The sequence below is a fragment of the Coloeus monedula genome, assembly GCF_965178545.1.
Source record: "Coloeus monedula genome assembly, chromosome: Z".
Classification (NCBI taxonomy): Eukaryota; Metazoa; Chordata; class Aves; order Passeriformes; family Corvidae; genus Coloeus; species Coloeus monedula.
Genome location: NC_138822.1, coordinates 18537554 through 18556229, shown reverse-complemented (window position 1 = coordinate 18556229; position 18676 = coordinate 18537554). Strand labels below are relative to the sequence as shown.

Below are 18676 nucleotides of genomic sequence, written 5' to 3'. Positions count from 1 at the left end.
TTCTTAAAGAATAGTTCATCTCGTTTTTGTCAGTAATTCAAGTCCTTAAAATTATTGAAAATCATTTGATCTATGAATATTTCTAGGGGGTCTAACCAGATTTAATGTTCCAGCGTCACAGGCTTACCTTTGCTTCTGGGAATTGAACTCTCTCCAAATGAAAACTTGAGCAGACATATTAACATTTGTTACTGTTGGCTTTCTGCAACTTTTTTCAACCCAGCTGTTAACAGTGTAGGACACTCTTTTTATTTTCATTTTCCCATGAAATGTCAGAATTTTGTGCAGAATGCATATAAGTTTTCTTAGAAAGAGCTATTTTAAAAGAAAAAAAAAAGCCAGGAAAAAAATGCTAATAGAAAATTTTCAGCTCCTTCTATTGCTTGAGTCCTTTTGAATGTCCCCAGTCTCAACTGGTCAAGAAGTGAATACCAGAAAAACTTCTTCAGCTGTGTTAACACCAGCCTGGTGTCAGATTGCCTTTCTCTAAATCCACACAATTTTCCTGGCAGTCTGTGCTGCAAATTTGCAGAGGGTTCCCATGAAATTACATTGAAACTGCTTAAAATGAAGATTCCTCTCGTTTGGTTAAGCACTAGTTCAGCTCTCTTTGGAGCAATGTTCCCAGTATGGGGTCTGCAAATCAACAAATATGCTGCAAATTGAAGAGAATTCAGAGAGAAACTGTGAGGCTGACTAGAACTGGAAAACTAGTACTAACTTGTAACAGAAAGTGTTTAGTTTATTAAGAGAATGTTAAAGGGCTACCTAGCTGCAACCTCCAATACAGCAGGAAAAATACCATAGAGGTGATTTTGAAACAGCAAGCAAAACTATTGGAAGACCCAAAGAAGGGAAACTGACATCATACAAAACCTAGACTACAAGCAAGAATAGAGTCTTGATTATGAACATGTTAGGAAGAAATGCAGTAACTTCTTCATGATTTCAAAACAAGACTTGATCTTTAAAAGAAAAAAAATCATCGTCTATTTAAACATAACTATTGTATTTAAAACAGAAGATAATACTAGAAAATACTGGTTTATGCGGTGGAACTGATGAGATGACTACACTGGTCCCATCTGTCCTTAAAATATCTGATTGTCTGAATGCATTTTGTCTAACATAACACTGTACAGTCATAATGCAGTTATTTCAGTCTGATATTTTTTTCTTCTGTCTTCTGTTATGTTTTGTTTGCCTTGCTGGCTTTGCGTTTTTTGTTTCTTTTTTGTTGCATTTTTAAATTTATTTGTTTTGTGTGTGTGTGGTTTATTTGATTGGTTGGCTGTTTTGTTTTGTGTTGTTTTCGTTTGGTGTGGTTTGTTTCTTTCTTTCTTTTGCTCCAGGAATTGGCCAAGGGGTTCCAGTGGTGGCCCTTATTGTGGAAGGAGGTCCCAATGTCATCTCCATTGTTCTGGAGTACTTGCGAGACACTCCTCCCGTTCCTGTTGTGATATGTGATGGCAGTGGCCGAGCATCTGACATCCTTGCCTTTGGTCACAAATACTCGGAAGAAGGAGGGTAAGTCATTTCATAGCGTATGTTCCTTCCCTATCCACGGGTTCAATTCAGTGATAAAGTAGAGCACAGGAAATTACTAACAATATTGTGCAAAAGCAACACCTACCTCACATGGCTGTTTCCGTCATTGATATGGGTGAAATACTGACGGTATTCAGAACAAAACAAAACAAACCTTAAAGAACCACTACAGAAAGTCTACAGAATAAAACAGGTGTAGGAACTGTACCATACAGTTGCTTGCTGTGACATGTGGCACATAGACAAGTACAAGTATGGTATCTTGCACTTATGGGCCAAAGGATTCAGTCCAAGGGCAAGGGGAGTTACTTTCACCACCTTACAGATACTATGTTAGTATAACATAGAGTACTGCTGCCTTCAAGTTTCATTTAGCCCTACATGTTCACATAAGCTGGTTTATATTTGCCCTGCCTATTGAGCCTGATTCTGCACACCTGTCTGTATTCACACTACTGCTTATGCACTGCTCTGTATTTTGCTCTGTCCCTTTCTTTGCAGACTCAAGGTGAGGCAAAAGTACTGTTTAGTTTTTATTACAGAAGACTCAGCTGTGCTTTTGTTGAATCAGGCTGTAAGCATGCTCTGTAGGTTCCAAAATGAATATTACTGAATGACCAAATCCTTAATATACTTTGTTCTTCTACTGTGCCCCTCCCTGCCCTCAAAGATTAAAAAAATTAAATAAATAAACAAGCATAGAATCACAAAATGGCTGAGGTTGGGCAGGGCCTCTGGCTGTCCTCGGGTCCAACCCTCCCTGCTCAGGCAGGGCCACATAGATAGAGCCTGTTGCCCAGGGCCATGTCCAGATGGCTTTTGAATGTCTCCAAGGTTTGACACTCCACAGCCTCTCTGGGTGAACTGTGCTAGTGCTCAATTATCCACACAGTTAAAAAAAAAAAAAATAGGTATTTCCTGGTGTTCAGAAGGAACCTCACATGTTTGAGTTTGTGCACATTGTCTCTGATATTTTAACCTGACACTACTGAAAACAGTCCCTGTCTTCCTTTCACCCTCCCCTTTTGTGTTTATATACATATATATATAAATATATATATACACACACATACACACACACACACACATATATATATATTGACAATGTCATGTCTGGGCTTTCTCTACTTCAGGCTGGACAGTCCCAGCTCCCTCGGCCTTTCCTCATGTATGAGGTGATCCAGCCCCTTCATCATCTTAGTGGCCCTTTGCTGGACACTCTCCAGTATGTGCATCCCTCTTTTGTACTGGGGAGCCCAGAATCAGGCACATGACTCCAGATGTGTCGTCTAAAGTGCTAAGGAGAGAGGAACACCTGCTTTGACCTACTGGCAGCACTCCTTCTAATGCAGGCCAGGATACCATTAGCCTTTGTTGTTCCAATGGCACATTCCTGGCTCATGTTCAAGCTGGGGGGTCCTTTTCTGAAAGCATCTTTCCTCTTGGGATGCCTTTAGCATGTACTGGTACATGGGGTTGTTCCTCCTGAGGTGCAGGACTTTGCATTTCCTGCTGCTGAACTTAATGAGGTTCCTGCCAGCTCATTTCTCCAGCCTGTGATATGCCAGAGGGCAGCAGGACCCTCTGGCATATCAGCCATTCCTCCCAGTTTCACATCTTCAGAGCCTACATGCAGTCCCACCTTCCAGAGCATTAATGAGGATGTTGAGCAGGATTGGACCCAGGACTGGTCCCTGAAATACATCACAAGTTACTGACCTTCAACAAACAAACAACATCACAAACCTCTGGGCCCAGCTATTCACCCAGTTTTCAGTTCACCTCACTGTCTCCTCCTCAAGCCCATACTTCATCAGCTTGTCTGTGAGGGTCTTACGGGAGACAGTGTCAAAGGCCTTAGAGAGGTCTACATGAGGAATATCCACTCCTTGCCCCTTATCTACCAATCCTATGATCTCATCAAAGAAGGTGGTCAGGTTGTCAAGCATGGCTACCCCTGATCATCTTCATCTCCTTCATGTGACTGGAATAAATGTTGCATCACAGCCCCACAGGGGCTCAAGGAGAAGCTGACAAGCCTGTAGTTCCCTGGATCCTCTTTCTTGCTCTTCCGTAAGACAGGAGTGACCATTGCTTTTCTCCAGTCCACAAACATTTCTTCCAGTTGTCCTGATTGTTCAAAGATTATGACTTTGCAATGATATCAGTCAGCTCCCGCAGCACTTGTGAGTACGCACTGTCAGGATCCATGAACTTGTGACCTTACCATCTTCCACTTCCTTCCTCCAGACTTTTCTCCAAGTGTCTGGGGCCTGAGACTGAAGAAGACACTTAGTACTTAAGCTTTTTCCATTTCCTATGTCACCAGGTCCCCTGCCCCATTAACTGAACTTGGAGGAGGCGATTCCGGAATATTAACCAGCTTTCTTGCGCCATTCTTCCCTCTGGTCGTATTGTGAGACCCTTTGAAGCAGATTCGCAAAGAGGCTAAAGTCTGTTCATCTCAAGGCCAGGATCTTGGGATTTGTTTTTTGCCCTCTTCCTCCTCTCAAAATCTGGAACTCCAGCAGCTCATGGTCACTCAGCCAAGGTTGCCTTTGACCTTTACATCCCAACAGAGCCCCTCTTTGCTGCTATGAGGTCCAGCACAGCATCTCTCCTCATTGGCTGCTCTATTATTTGAATCTGGAAGTTCTTCTTAGTGCACTTCAGGAACCTCCAGGATTGCTTATGCCCTACTGTGTTGTCCCTCCAGTAGGTATCACAGTGGTTAAAATTCTCTGTAAGGATGAGGGCCTGTGCACATAAGTCTGAGTCATCCACTCCAGTTTTTGTAGAATTTACCACAATATTGCTCTAATCTGGGAAAAACTAAGGATAGCACTCATCTTATTGGGCTATGTCCAACAACACTCTTGTTTTCACCAAGTACGTAATTCTGTGCTTGATGGTGGAGCTCCTCCAAGATCACAGACCTACAGGAAAAAAGGCTATCTCTCCTAGCATCAAGAATTGAGCACTGCAGCCTATGACTTGAAGAGCTGCATCCACTACTGAAAACTCCATGTGCATCAAAGCCTCTGCTCTGACAAGGGCAGCACCTCCAGCCCTGGAGAAAATTACTCTCTAGCATGTCACCACCATACCTAAGACTATTTTTGGTGGAACAAATTAAGGTGAGGACCGCTTCTTTGCATCCTCTTGCAGAATCTGCTGCACAAGCTTGGCTGTACTCTTGGTCTGGTTCTGAGATAGGCCTTTTCCAGGCACCAGTTAACAAGGTCTTGGCCCTGCCTCATAAGGGATCAGTTGCAAGAAAGGCTAGATCAAGGGCAGCCTAGATTGAGCACCCTAGATCAAGGGTAGCAGTATGTCCATTAGAAAATGCTGGAGCTTTCTTGGTCCACAGCCTTGTGGCTGCCCTAACCTGATCCTTACCTGACAACGACAAGCACCCTCAGAGTGTTTCCAGGTGTTTGGCAATGATAGTGGACTTTGTCCTCTCAGAAGTTCCCAGAGCAGAATTCAGTCTGATGCCCAGAGTAGAAAATAACAAATGAAGAGTAGATTTAATAATTTTGGAACAAAACATAAAAGCAGAAGCAAAAATCCCACAGATTGTCATAACTAAGAGCTGTTTCATGCTTACATGCTTTGTTACAGCTGCAAGTAGCTGCAGTAATCTTCCAGTTGGGATTCCCTGGGGACTCATTTTTGTGTGTGTTAGAGTGTGAGGGGGTATATCTATTCACACATACAATAAGCAAATGATAAAATATAAATTTGTAAATACTGAGCTCTAGACCAAGCACTATTATGTGTTTTAGAAATAAGTGTGATCATGAACTCACTCAACCTAAAACTTGTTTTCCACAAGATTTCTTTCATTTTCTAAAGATCGTTTTCCACAAATACTTAAATCCATTTTATATTCAGGTTCATGCTTAGTCCAGAACTGCTTCTGTGATAGGTATGGATGTGTCAGGTTTCATTGAATCTTTGAGAAGTTGTTTCTCTGTTTTCAGTGACCTCACTGATAATGCACTTCATGTAACCTTACTCAAATATGCTTTATTCATTTATTTGCTATGTATGTCTACTTTGTCTGTGTTCTGCTGTCATCACAAAAAAAAGTACAGCAAGAGAATGAATTAATTTATTTCAATATATAAAGGGGACTTCTATGAAAGAATTTTTACAAGGACCTGTAGTGACAGGACAAGGGGCAATGATTTTAAACTGAAAGAGGGTAGCTTTAGACTGGGCATAAGGAAGATATTCTTTAAAGTGAGTGTCTTGAGGCACTGGCACAGGCTGCCCAGAGAAGTTCGGGGTGCTCCATCCCTGGAATTGTTCCTGGCCATGTTGGATGGAGCTGTGAGTAACCTGGTTCAGTTAAATGTGTCCCTGCCCATGGCAGGGATGTTGGAGTTAGATGATGTTTAAGGATCTCTTCCAACCCAGACCGTTCTATGGTTCTGTGATTTTATGATGCTGTGGTTCTATTTCTTCATCACGAACTCCTGCCTGTAGAAAAGGCAAGTTATAGTATCAAGAGAGGCAGAACAAGCAATTTCTTACCTGAGACTCTCATACCTGGTTTTGTGAAAGGTATTATTCTGTCTCACTAAGGGTCTTCTTATTGTGGGGGTCCCATTCCAGATTGTGTCCTGCAACATTATCAACCAACAAAATTTTTCATTTTTTCTGTTCACCTTGCTCTAAATAGAATGCACAAATGATGAAATTCGTTAAACTAGCTAGTGGAAATCTCTGTGTTCATCCTGCTTCAGAAAACATCAGTCTGGCATGCAGTGATATTTTTAATAATACCAGAAGTAAAACACCTATATAATTTATATTCATAAAAATATTTTATCCAAATACATTAGACTTCAGGTACAAATTGGATCCTTTTTTCCCCTCTTTAACCTGTGTTTGAATAGTGCTTAGCACCATGAGGAGAATACCAAATAATTGCCACGTTAACTGAATTCAGATAGTAGCTTTTTCTTTTGGATAGAATCTAAGTAGGTTATACAAAGCTGTGTCTATTAAACTCTAAATCAAGGTAATAAATCTAAATTGCATGCAAACTTTAATTCTGTAGTCCACTGTGTAATCAGACTATCAAGTCAAAAACCTATTTTAATTCTGGCTGCTGACCAGAAGTAGGGTGTTCTCTGAGACACAGCGTATCTTTCAACTGCTATGGACTGGGTACCTGATTTAAATAATTCAACACTTACATCATTAATGGCAGAAAAAAACTCACTTGCGTGTTTATAGTATTATGATGGTTTTACACAGCCTCAAATTCTTACTCATGGCAGCCCAACAAGGATTAATTTTCTACACATAAGAATGTGTGCATATGTCTACTAAGCACTGCTCTGAGCTCTGTGTGTTTTTAAGTCAATTTGGAAGTTTGTTTCCATGGGGAAAATAACTATGTCTGGAGATGTAGGAGAACAAATACATCTCTCTGCTTGAGTTTTGATCACTGTTGTGCCGATCCATCAATTTAAAGAAACCCTTTAGAGTGTTGAACAATTGCCTGTCTGCCCAGTAGGTCCTTTTGTATTGGGTTTCAAAGAATTGTGATGTGCCAGCCTTCCCTCCTTGTTGTTTATTCTTCCTAAAACATTCCACATAGCAGAAAAATGAATGATTTCTTATATTAAGGAAGGTGCGGTACCCCTTTACAATGCCAGTGCCTCTGCATCTTTGAAAAGACAGGAGACAAGCTTCAATCTGCCTTTTTAAGGCCTAATTGTAGGCTTTCCTCATGACGAGGCAGACATTCCACTCCCCTAGGACAGTCTTTGGGCAGACATTTTCACTGTGAGCGCAGCCTCAGTGGAGGAGGCTGCCAGCACGTCCCAGAGCTGTGCCCGCGCTGCCTTGCAGGAGGTGCCGCCAGCAGCTCTGTGAGGTACCATGTGCACTTCAGAAGGAATGGTGAAGCACACCTCGAAGGAAAAAAAGACTTTAGGGGCAAATCAGTTTTGAGGTCTCATTTTCTCATCTTTCTCATTGACGTTTTGAAGGGAGGTAAGGCACACGTGGAGTTGTCCACTGAGCTGAGGTTTCAGCATTATGAATATCAGATATGCAGAACTAACACTGGGGGTGAGTTTAAGTTTATTATGACTTTAATATCAGGGACTACATTTTGCCTTGGTCTGGAAAAGTCTGGAACAAAGTTTTAGGAATGCAATAGGTGGCTACATTTCAGTACAAGTAAATAAAATTCTCAGAAGTAATTTAGTAGAGCTGAGTAAATTCCTGGTACCTTTTACATTTTAATGACAAACAAGCTATGTCCACAGTACAGCTTAAATAAGAACATATCTTAAATGCAACATTCCCCATGTGGTAAATTGGAAGAATCATTTGGCTGCTTTTCACTATTGGCCTTGATTTAAAGGTCAGGTTTTCCAGGATCTGAAGCACTTATTTTTTCTTTTACTTGAAAATACAATGAACAGCATCGAGGGGTGAGAGCATAAGATAATCAAAAATATGTGAATTTAGTACTTACTAAGCTCTAAGTGAATATCTTTGTTGGTAGTAACTCTCCTCCACATACAGCGGGAGTATTTTGGACTGTATATTCGAGAATGGATGCCTTTTCATTTCATTGACTTACATAAAAGCAAAAGCTGAAAGTAAAACAACTGCAAAGTGCATCTGTATAGGAATATTTTGAAGCTTTTAATGCTCAGAGGCTTTTATTTCATTATTAAATACTGAAATAAAATAAGAAAAATGAAACACTAGGTTAAAATTATGTCACTTCTTAGAAAAATATTTCCTTACAGAATGAGAAATTACTTGCAGTATTTGAATGTAGTCTCCAAGTTGAATTTGTAGCTCATTAACTACTCTATCAGTTCTACTCCTGCAAGCATGAGACCCTTAAGAGTTCAATATAATGCCATAAAAATGTACTTCTTGCCTAATGTTCACAAGGAAATATCAAACATTCTCTGTGCTGTAAATGAGCATCCTCATATGAGAATCATTAAGGACTGCCTTTGGATTGATCTTTCTCTGGATTCACTGTGGCATAGTTTTTAGGCTTTAAATATGAAGAATATTATTTAAATCTCTTTTTACTAATAGGCAAAATACAGGAATTTTTCACTTTGAGCAAAAAGGATCATAATGTAAGAGTGATATGGTTCTTCAGCGTCCCCCATGGTGTCCCCCCATCATAGGGGATCATGGATCCAAATCACTCTTGAATTAATTTGTAAAATTATTTTCACATTGCATAAATTCATATCATTACTTTTCTCTTGTAACAAAGTACTTTGCAAATCAAATCTGGACAGAAGAAAATCAATTTGTTCACCATGGGAGGGTTGATATAGTCCTCTCTCTTTTGGTGGGGGAACAACCTTTCAGTAAACTGTAGTCAGGGAAAAGTGATGTAGAACAACTACCAGTAAAGGTCTGCAGTGAAGCTGATTCCTCATAAAAGCACACAGAAATCACCCCTGTTTGAATACAATGAAGGAATAATTACATTTATTTTCTGTCTCCTCTCATAAAAATGATATGCAAAATGTGTGGATTTGAAAATGTGTAAGAAATTCAGCCAGTCCCACAAAGTTACACAACTGTATCTTTTTTGTAATTCCAGTGGAAGAAAATATGAGCAGAGACTCTAGTCATGTTTCTTACATATGGTGTGATTGTCTAGAGTACAAATCATAATTAAAACAAAAAATCCTCTAAGCTTCCTATAAAGAAGGGCAGGGAATAGTTTTCATATCCCACTGATATTTTATGGATATTTTTACTTTGTCCTGGGAAAAAAAATACTTCACAAATGAAAAGTTAGATTATGTGCAATTCATTGAGTGAAGTATATTATTTAAAGACATTTCAAACCATTTTGAGAACAATACATTTTAAAAAATCTATGATGAAGTTGCATTTTGAAAGTGAGCTAGAGCATAATCTTTGTAACTCTCTAGTACATTGTATGATTCCAGTACTAAAAATCTTTGGAGAAAAAGAAAGCTAAGCAAGTTAGGTGGTGGACTATAGGCCAGATCTTTCTCCAATGATCACTACAAAATCATATGCCATGAGTTTGAAAGATTAAGTGAAATGTCTCTTATCTCCTCAAATATTAAGTATAGCTTAAAAAAACCATAATTTCTGAGAAGGGAGTAGGCCAAAATGTTGTCATCTGTCTTCTGCATCAGTCAAAGCAATGAAAAAAGTTTTGCTTCACTTTTTAATCATCCAGTATATCTTGGACAGAAACAGATTGTTGCCTTTTATTCATTGTGAGTTCAGGTTTTCGAAGTGGCCTTTCCTGATTGATCCTAAACAATGAATCATAGGACTACAGAATAGTTTTGATTGGAAGGCATCTTTAGAGGTCATCTAATCCAACGCCCCTGCCCTGGGCAGGTTCATCTTCAAGTAGATCAGATTGTTCAGAGCCCTCTCTGACCTAGTTGTGAACGTTGCCAGGGATGGGGCACCTACCAGCTCTCTGGGACACCTCTTTCACTGTTTTATCATCCTCATTGTAAACATGTTTTTCTTTATATCTAATCTAACTGATGGAGCATTTTCTGGGTTTTTTTTATTTAACCAGCAGGTCTCCACTCATCTATGATGGTCTCTCGCCTTTTTTGCCCTGTTTCTTTCACCTGGGGATGGCTCATTCTTGTGCTTTATGGAAAGTGTCCTTAAAGATCTGCCAGCTCTGTTCAGCTTCTTGAAGGCAATTTCCCAGGGCAGTTTTGCTGCCCAGAGATCAGCTTCCCAGGGGGTCCTATTGACAAACTTCTTGAGCCTGTGCAAGGTTTTTTTTCTTAAAGTTCAAGATCCTGACTTTTCTGTAATGCCATACAGTTCAATTCTGATAATCTGATGTATAAAAACTAAGGTTGGCATCTTCTGAAAACAGGCAAACAAAACAAACCCACACACTCTTAGGAAACAGTTATGAGTAAATTTTTGTTCTGGAAATGAATGTAAATGTGTATTTTTCTACTTTAGATGACATATTTTTGACATTAGATACCTAAATTCCATCAGCAATCCAGAACCTTTGGGAAAGAAAAAAAAAGCTGAATACACCTGGACTGGTAGGAAAATGGGCATGTCTTACGTATTTAGGGAATGAAAGAACAGTTTCAAACTACATGAGGAAGGAAAAAAAAGAACAGGCTAAACCGTTGTTTTGTAGTACGTTTTGTTTAGGCAGGAGCAATTTTTTTTCCATGGAAAAGTGGAATTCAGGGAATCATGCCGTCAAAATGCCCTAAGCAGGATTTTATTGACACGTTGCAAAATAGTTTTAGAACTGAAGCCTAGTAGAAAGACGATAAAAATATGGTCTTCTTCTGACACTGTTCAGTCTATGCTGACTTTGATGGAAGTAATAATTGTAGTGTTTCAGTCTGGTGAAGTGGGCCCATCTCTTTTTCCCTGAATCTAAAACTAGAAATCTGTGATTTTAAAAAGCATGTATTTAAGGTGTGTGTGTAAGAAATGTGGTTGTGTTTGCAAAGGAGATAAATTATCACCCCACCTGCAAGTCTCAGTTGTTTTGCTCACAGTACTCTTGAAATTACTGGTTTTACACAAATTTGATTTGGTGTCTGCATCATAGATTTAGCCTTTAATGGCATGGAACAGTTTGTGTTTGTCCCAGCTGGGTTACACAATTGGGAACTTTGATTTGATACCTTCTAACGCATATAGATTCCTAAGGAATAAAAGTTGTACAGTCTTGATATGACTGATTTCAGTGCACACAAAGCTATGGTTACTTTATTAGAAAGACTTGCTATTATTGTTTCTGTTTCTGATTACAATCACTTCAAGGTTTTGATCTCACAAAGGTATTGAACAGGCTTGATGTAGATTTGCAGACCAAGGAGATGTTAAACATTCAGTGAGGCTAGATAGCTGCATAAATCAGATTATGACTACAGGAAGTTTCTGAGCAGCAGTACTTGAACAGATGTTTTACCCTGTAGTTAGGGAAGCACTTCTTTATTTTTTGGGGTTTAAGTTCTGTATTTTTCACATAAAGTTTGCTTTACATGCTGCTTAAACTTATGCTAATATACAGTTTCTGAGAGCTTTAATTAGAGAAAGAAAAGTGATGGTTGCTCAGGACACAATTCTGCTTTCACTCAATGCAACTTTCTCTTGCTTTCTGTGTGTTAGCCTGAAAGAGAGACAATTTCTAAAATGAAATTTCAGATTTGGATTCTAACATTTTTTAAGGAAAATCAGATTATTATAAGAAAGCAGGATGGTTTACATTTCAGAAACTTTGGAAATTTTTTCCAATTTTTTTTAATTTGAGAATCTTCCAAGTTCATGTATTTTTTCATATAATTTTCATACTCTTTCATGTACTTCACTTTCATATATAATTTACAAAGGGAATTAGGTATTTATATGAATCTTTTTAGCTGCTCCAGTTGATGATTTTAGGAAACTTATTCATTGTGAATAGCCTCTTTTTTCTTTCTTCATTTGATGGAAAATTGCATAGTTCTGAACCACTTATAAATACAGGGATGCCACTATTTTGTTTAAATTTGATTAAAGCAAATTTACAACACATTTTTTTCAAGAGCCTAAAATCAGAATTTATATCATATATGACCTACAAATCTGCAACTCAAAGTATATTAGTGCTTGTCAGGTTATGAGTATTTCCAAGCTGTCTCTCTTCAGCATGGAGTCCTACATCTCTAGCTGTACTCTGACATCTTGTTTCATGTCTCCATGTGCTTGTGACATCCTTGCTCCTGTACAGGAGGTCAGGTTGTCTTTCCCACACAGCAAGTCCTCTGCTGCCAGCTCCACTGTTATCCACCAAGAGGGCTGGAAGTTTTAGCTCATCATGTGTTGCCTTTCTGTGAGGCAGGCGGGTTACGCTGCAGGGAAGGAGTGCTTGCCTAATGCATGAGCAGTAGATGCCTTCTTGCTGCCTCTCCAGTATCCCAGGAGATAGCACATCTAGGGCCAGACTGCTCCTAGATGAAAACAGGAAGTGCAGAAGTAGACTCACCACTCAAAGGGAGTCTGTAGTAAAGTAGAAGACAGCAGGAGAAGCCAGGCACAGAAAGAACATATGTCAATGTGTTTGGATTAAAATGAGTTTACATAGGGTTTTAGACAATGCCGTCTAAAACCACACAGCATGGTCTAAAACCCTATGTAAACTCATTTTAATCCAAACACACTGACATATGCCTTCCAGGCTTCTTTGTGAAGCCAAAGTACTATTCAACAGGAATATTTAACAGCCAAAATCAAATTCTGTATGCCAGATCTTCTGTATTCTCCCATACGCTTCTTTCCCATTTCCATTTGTTGTCTCTTCTAACAACATGGTTGCTGTGGGTATGAAGACTAGATAATGAAATTGGATTTGAAATTCAGTTGTGTAATGAATATTCTGCATGCCTCTTCACTGCAGAGGAGTACAAGCAACTTTAGCCAACAGTATGAAAAAATCAGGGATTCGGTCATGGTTCTCTCAAAGCAGCTTCCATAGGCTAACAATGGCTTTTAGATACCTGCTGTTGCTGATATTTCTCTGCAGTTGCTGCAGGAATAAGTAATTTTTTGTCTTCTGGCCTAAAATATGATACATGAAGATTCTCTGATTTTCACTCCACTGGATGACTTATCCCATAAAATATTCCAACTTAGCTAATTTGAAACAGTCAGTTACAATTTTTAAGTGAGAAAACTGTTGTAGTGTAGAAGCATCAAAGGATACATGTTCTATATTTGAGCCCACTATTTTGTAACGTTGACATTGAGACCAGAAATCTTTCACCCGGAAAAGTCCTGTGGAATAGGCTATTTTTTATGAAGAGATAGGGTTCAAGTACTACTATTTCATGTACTGTTACTATTTATTTGTGGCTGTTGGGCCACTTTTTGCAAGTACTGACCTTAGCACTGAGGAGGAATATAAAATGGGTTCTCTTGAACTCCTAGAAGATCAACATGACCAAAATCAAAATGTTTTCTTTGAGTGCAGTAAGGAACAGAGAAATGTGTTTGTTTTCTTACGAGATCCTGTGTAACATCAGTAGGGCGAGTTGATACTGTTAACATTTTCAAGTTAAAATTGAAACCACTGAAAACATAAATTTTCCCAGTTTCATAAAATTCACTGGGAGTTGAATTTTCTAACTCACTGATAGAAAGGAGTCTTCAGTTCACTTAGAAGTGTTGGTCTCCCTCAAATTTAGACTGTCAGTGTGTTTCTTGTTTTTGTTGGGAGATCCCACAGAGCTGATAGTTTGAATGACCTTCTGTCATGCGATATGTGGGAACTGATATAAAAACTTTGTAGATGAGGGGCCTCAGCACAACCAACATGTTTTCCTAGAACAGTGTTTTTCAATTTTTCTCTGATGGTTTCAGCAATTCCTGGTCTTGAAACCCGCCCTAAATAACCTTCAGTGATCTGTTGACTCTTATTTTTTCTACCTTCTTCCCTGAAAACATTTGAAATTAAGTTAAAATGTTCCCTCATGTCTGTTTTTTTACTTAATCTTTTATTTTTGCATTTCAGACTTATCAACGAGTCTTTGAGGGACCAGTTGCTAGTTACCATCCAGAAGACTTTCACATACACCCGAACCCAGGCACAGCACCTCTTCATTATCCTCATGGAGTGCATGAAGAAGAGGGAGCTGGTATGTTGAGTTCCATGCATGGTTTTGATCAAGTCTTTTATGTGCCTGTTGGAAGGTATCACAAATCTGACCTCTGTGATCCAGAATCTGAAATGGTGTCATGCTGGCTTTTGTTTGCTTTACTCGGTATTTTTGCATTTAAAGTGATTAATGCAACAGATCTCTTCCCTTTTGTAAATTCCTCTACATTTCCTTTGACCACATAGAGTCCAGCTAGTAGGGTATGGATATTACTACTTTTCAGTCATTCTCAGGCGCATCATGATTAAAATTCTACCTCATTCAACTACAGAAGGCAGAAGAAGGCATAATTATGTATCTGTCCCTGTCTACTATAAAGATGCTTTAGAGTTCCACAACTATCACTAGAACTATTCCCTTACTATGGAGATATGTGACATGAAAGGAAAGCAGCTTGTCTCTGAAGCTCGTGTTCTGCGGTGGCAAGGCTATGCCTTGCATACGTGCTTGTATTCTCTTGAAGAACACAAGTTCTTTCAATAATTTCTGGGAGATAAATGAGGCTGCTTTTGCAGAGCTATTTTTGAAGAAAAAGCACATTGAAAAAATTTGGGATTCATTTCTGTGGACTTTTATTTGTCACAAATTGACTGGACAGACATGCTTCAATTTTATAACTTCATATTTCTTCTAAGATTTGGATTTGGTTCATATCACTGCTTCTGGGAACTCCAGGCTGATGAAAGTTCCCTAAAATGAATTTGCTGTAACATTTCTGATCAGTGATTAGCAGAGAGAATTTTCTTTTTAATTATTTTGTGGGTATTTCTGTAGCATTAGTGGTAAAGGTAGTAATAATAATAATAGTACTAGTATTAGTAGTAGTAGTAGTAGTAGTAGTAATAATAATAATAATAATAACACCTACTTGTAGACCATTGTTCTGCATATAGACATAAAAAATATATTTCTAGATAGAAAATAAAAGAAAAGAGTGAGGAAGGGAGGGAGGAAGGGAGACAGGAAGGAGTAGAGGGGCACAAAGGCAGGAATGTAGAAGGAATGAAGGATAGAAAGCAGAGGCAGACATTGAATTATCTAGACTAGAAAAATGCATTTCTTGATTATTCCAGACATCTAAATCCAGAACAGATTGTCAGGCTTTGAACAAACCCTGCTACTGAAAAATAACTGTGAAGATTTTGTCTGCAGTATTCACATTAAGATTTTTATTCCAAGCATGTTTGTGTGTTTGTTGCAAGTTTCTTTGCAGATATGCAACATCCGTCACCACTGACATTCTCTACCTACTAATCTTATGAAGAGCTATTAGCCAGGAGATGGTGTGCCCAAAATTAAGTACTCTGATAGCACTAGCTTTACCATATATAAAGAGAATACATTAGAACAGTGGCTTCTGTCTAGTACCTGAGTTGTACTCAGCTAATTCTAACATTGGTATGCTAGAAAGATTTTATGTCTGAGGTGTGGTTGCTAGTCTAACGGTGTCCTGCAAAACTCACAACCTTATCTATGTATGTAAAAGAGAGGTGGTGCTCATGGTGCTGAAGGCAGCATAACCAGAGTAAATGGGTGACCTTGGGGCTGTGAAGTACTCCCAGGAGTGAGTGGTGACTTCCCTGTTCCTACAAAGCCGTATGTTTCATATTGCCACATCTGTCCCAGCTCTTGTCCTTCCTCAAGCTTGACCCTCTGCTTGGTTGTACATAGGGCAAAACACTGCTTGATGAACTGACCATCATCTGTCTGATCAACCCCTCAAAAATTAGAAGGAAGATGCAACAGATTAGCAGCAGCTAAATTGATCATAGCTATTTTCCCTATGTTTGTGGTCACTGTGCCTGCCTATCTGATTTTGTGGCTGCTGAATTGATAGAGAACAAAGTAGACAATGCAGGAGAGGCTTGTCTTATTACTGTGTGCCACTAAATAATTGAGTGCAAACAGGGTGCAGGCAGGAATATGCTTGTAAAGTACATCAATACAGCTGAATCACAGATGAGGAGAAAGAAAATAAAATGCAAGTAACAAATGGAAGGAACAGAAAGCTTTCTTGAAAATAGTTGTTCCTTCTCTACCTGCTTCAAATGTGTGAAAAGACTCTCTTATATAAATCTGACACAAGTGTTGTAGCCAGGGAAAAAGCATAATCATAGCAAAAATTACCCCTTTTCTCAGAACATGAGATTTTTCAAGTTCTGACATTTTGGATTTCACTCCTAAATAATGGTCTCCAAATTGTGTGCCCAGGAAGCATCATTATTATGTGTAATGTTCCATTTACTTGATTAAGTTTAAATTTTTTGTTGAATAAAATCTGAAGTACACAAACTGAATGATAAGGTAAGGCCCTAGAAGAGTAGTGATCTAGGTTTGTTAGATTTGTAAGACAGAGCAATTTTCGCTTCTCAATTCAGTGAATAATTTTTATGAAATTGTATACTTATCTGAATTGACATTACAAACATCAGAGTTTTGTTCAGAAGTGTATTTGGACCAAGGCGCTTAATGAGGGCTATGGTATAACAATCTAGTTAAAATGAAGTAGGCTATACATGTCTGTGTACATATAACTGTAGATTACAAGGGTAGGATAGTATTGTATAGATTATTTATGGAGATTCTCTATTGTCACATTTACATAGAATTCTTTTTAAAATTTTATGCAAAGACATTCCTAAAATAGGAGCATGAGGGCTCACCAAAGCTAAGTAGTCAAGAAGCAGGCTAGGAGACTTCACTTCAGGTCCTCCCTGAAAAACACATTGTGTTGGATAATAGCTCAGAAGTCTGTTTTCAGCTTTCGAAGGAGTATTTACTTCTGTCTCAGTAAACAAATTAGTCTTAATATTTTCCCTTAAAGACAGTAATTCTGGTGTCTGAGTTTTCTGACAAATACAGGCTGCTCTATTCTGTTGGGAGCACTTCATTTAGCAGCTTAGACTGGCACGTTGCTGGAGTGCTTTTTTCACAAATCATGACGTGAGTTTCTCAGAAGCCAGAATGTGCTTTCCAGCAAGCTGTGTGGGTCTGTCTGTGGAGCTTCATTGGGCAGCCACTGGGAAAGGCCACTTTGGCAAGCCAGAAAGGTCTGTGTCTGAAAATAATCACACTTGTGGCAATGGGAGGCATTTGTCATAAAACTAATTATTCCAAAATAGTGTTTTGAGAGTGAATAACCTAATCTTTTATCCATTTAATAGAAAATGGAAATTGCTGTGAATCAGAATAGGTCCAATCTAAGCACCTTAGTAATAAAAACAGCACATCAACTCCAGCAGTAAAGTGTGTACCACCTGCTGGTGAAGTTTGTTTGGCCATTTTCTGCTAAATTCATTTCCTTGAATATTTGAAGTTTCAGTGACTACATAAAGCAATCTGATAGTGTCATTGCCTACTACTGCATTACAAGAAGGAATTGCAGAACAAAGAGAGCTTGGTCGCTGGGCACATTCATTCATTCCTGGAACACATTTCCACATAGAGGCAAGAGATACAATTTGATTAGTTTCCTGCTAAAAGAAAAACAGTAAAATCCCACCTCCAGCTCATGGCAGCAAATAATAGATATTTTGTTCTTGCCTCTACTGTTCACTGTTATTCATGTACCACAGTGTATGGTTGCTGTGGCAATCATGATGGCTGCTCAGGGACAGTGTAAACTTTACTTCAGCTTTGTACAGGTGATGTGTATGGAAGTAGGTAGTTCCAGATGACTTAATGTGTAACTTGCAGCTCTGGTGCTGTCAGATTGAAACAAAGCAGATGTCATGCTGTAGTAAATGAGTGCATTGAGCTGAGATCAAGACAACCTGCATCATGCAGGTGCTTGCTATTTATTGTGCTTTTATTTCAAACAGAGATGGATCCCAATTTTCTTAAAACTCAGAGTGCATGAGAAGGCTGCCTTGCAAGGCTAATATTCAAATCCCAATATTGCCATACAAATGTAGGGCTTTGACCCTTCTTAATGGTTACTTACACAAAGTACTGGGAAGCTGTTAAGTCATTGCTATGCCCTGGTCCACTTGGGAAAGGTTTGATTTACTCTGAGCAGTGCATGGGAAAAAAAATCAAAATTCTTGGGAGGTTCAATATCAAACTTCTACTTGCAAACTTTAGAACATAAAGGTAGAATAAGGTACTCGTCAAATTTGAAAATGTAGCAGTTTTGGTTTGAAATGAAACAGTATAAAAGCATTAAAGTTAACACTTAAGAAAATTTACAAGGGAAAGAAAGTGAAAGAGAGGATAAGATTAGAAAGGTGTATATTCACCACCTGTGGGACCAGAGACAAGACTTGATTGTTGCAATTTCTGTTGGTTGAAGCAATGTTCGCAGTCTTGATCCGTTGGGGCTGGGGGAAGCCCATGAAACAGAAAGTCCAGTGGGTTAATACTACACTCAGGCTCGGTGGGAATGCCCAGGTACCTCCGCTGGAACGGGGAGTTTTACACAGATGGTATACAAC

At 38.9% G+C, this 18676-nt stretch overlaps 1 protein-coding gene across 5 annotated transcripts in view; it reads left to right on the top strand.

The window, feature by feature from the left end:
- TRPM3 (transient receptor potential cation channel subfamily M member 3) overlaps positions 1-18676 on the top strand; it is a gene marked incomplete at both ends in the record, with an annotated part of 386193 nt that overhangs the window by 286559 nt on the left and 80958 nt on the right. For all 5 annotated transcript variants that reach the window (XM_082301542.1, XM_082301543.1, XM_082301544.1 and 2 more), the window contains 2 exons: positions 1353-1527; positions 14099-14222. In XM_082301542.1, the coding sequence (XP_082157668.1) occupies positions 1353-1527; positions 14099-14222 (299 nt within the window). The remainder of the gene's footprint in view (positions 1-1352; positions 1528-14098; positions 14223-18676) is intronic.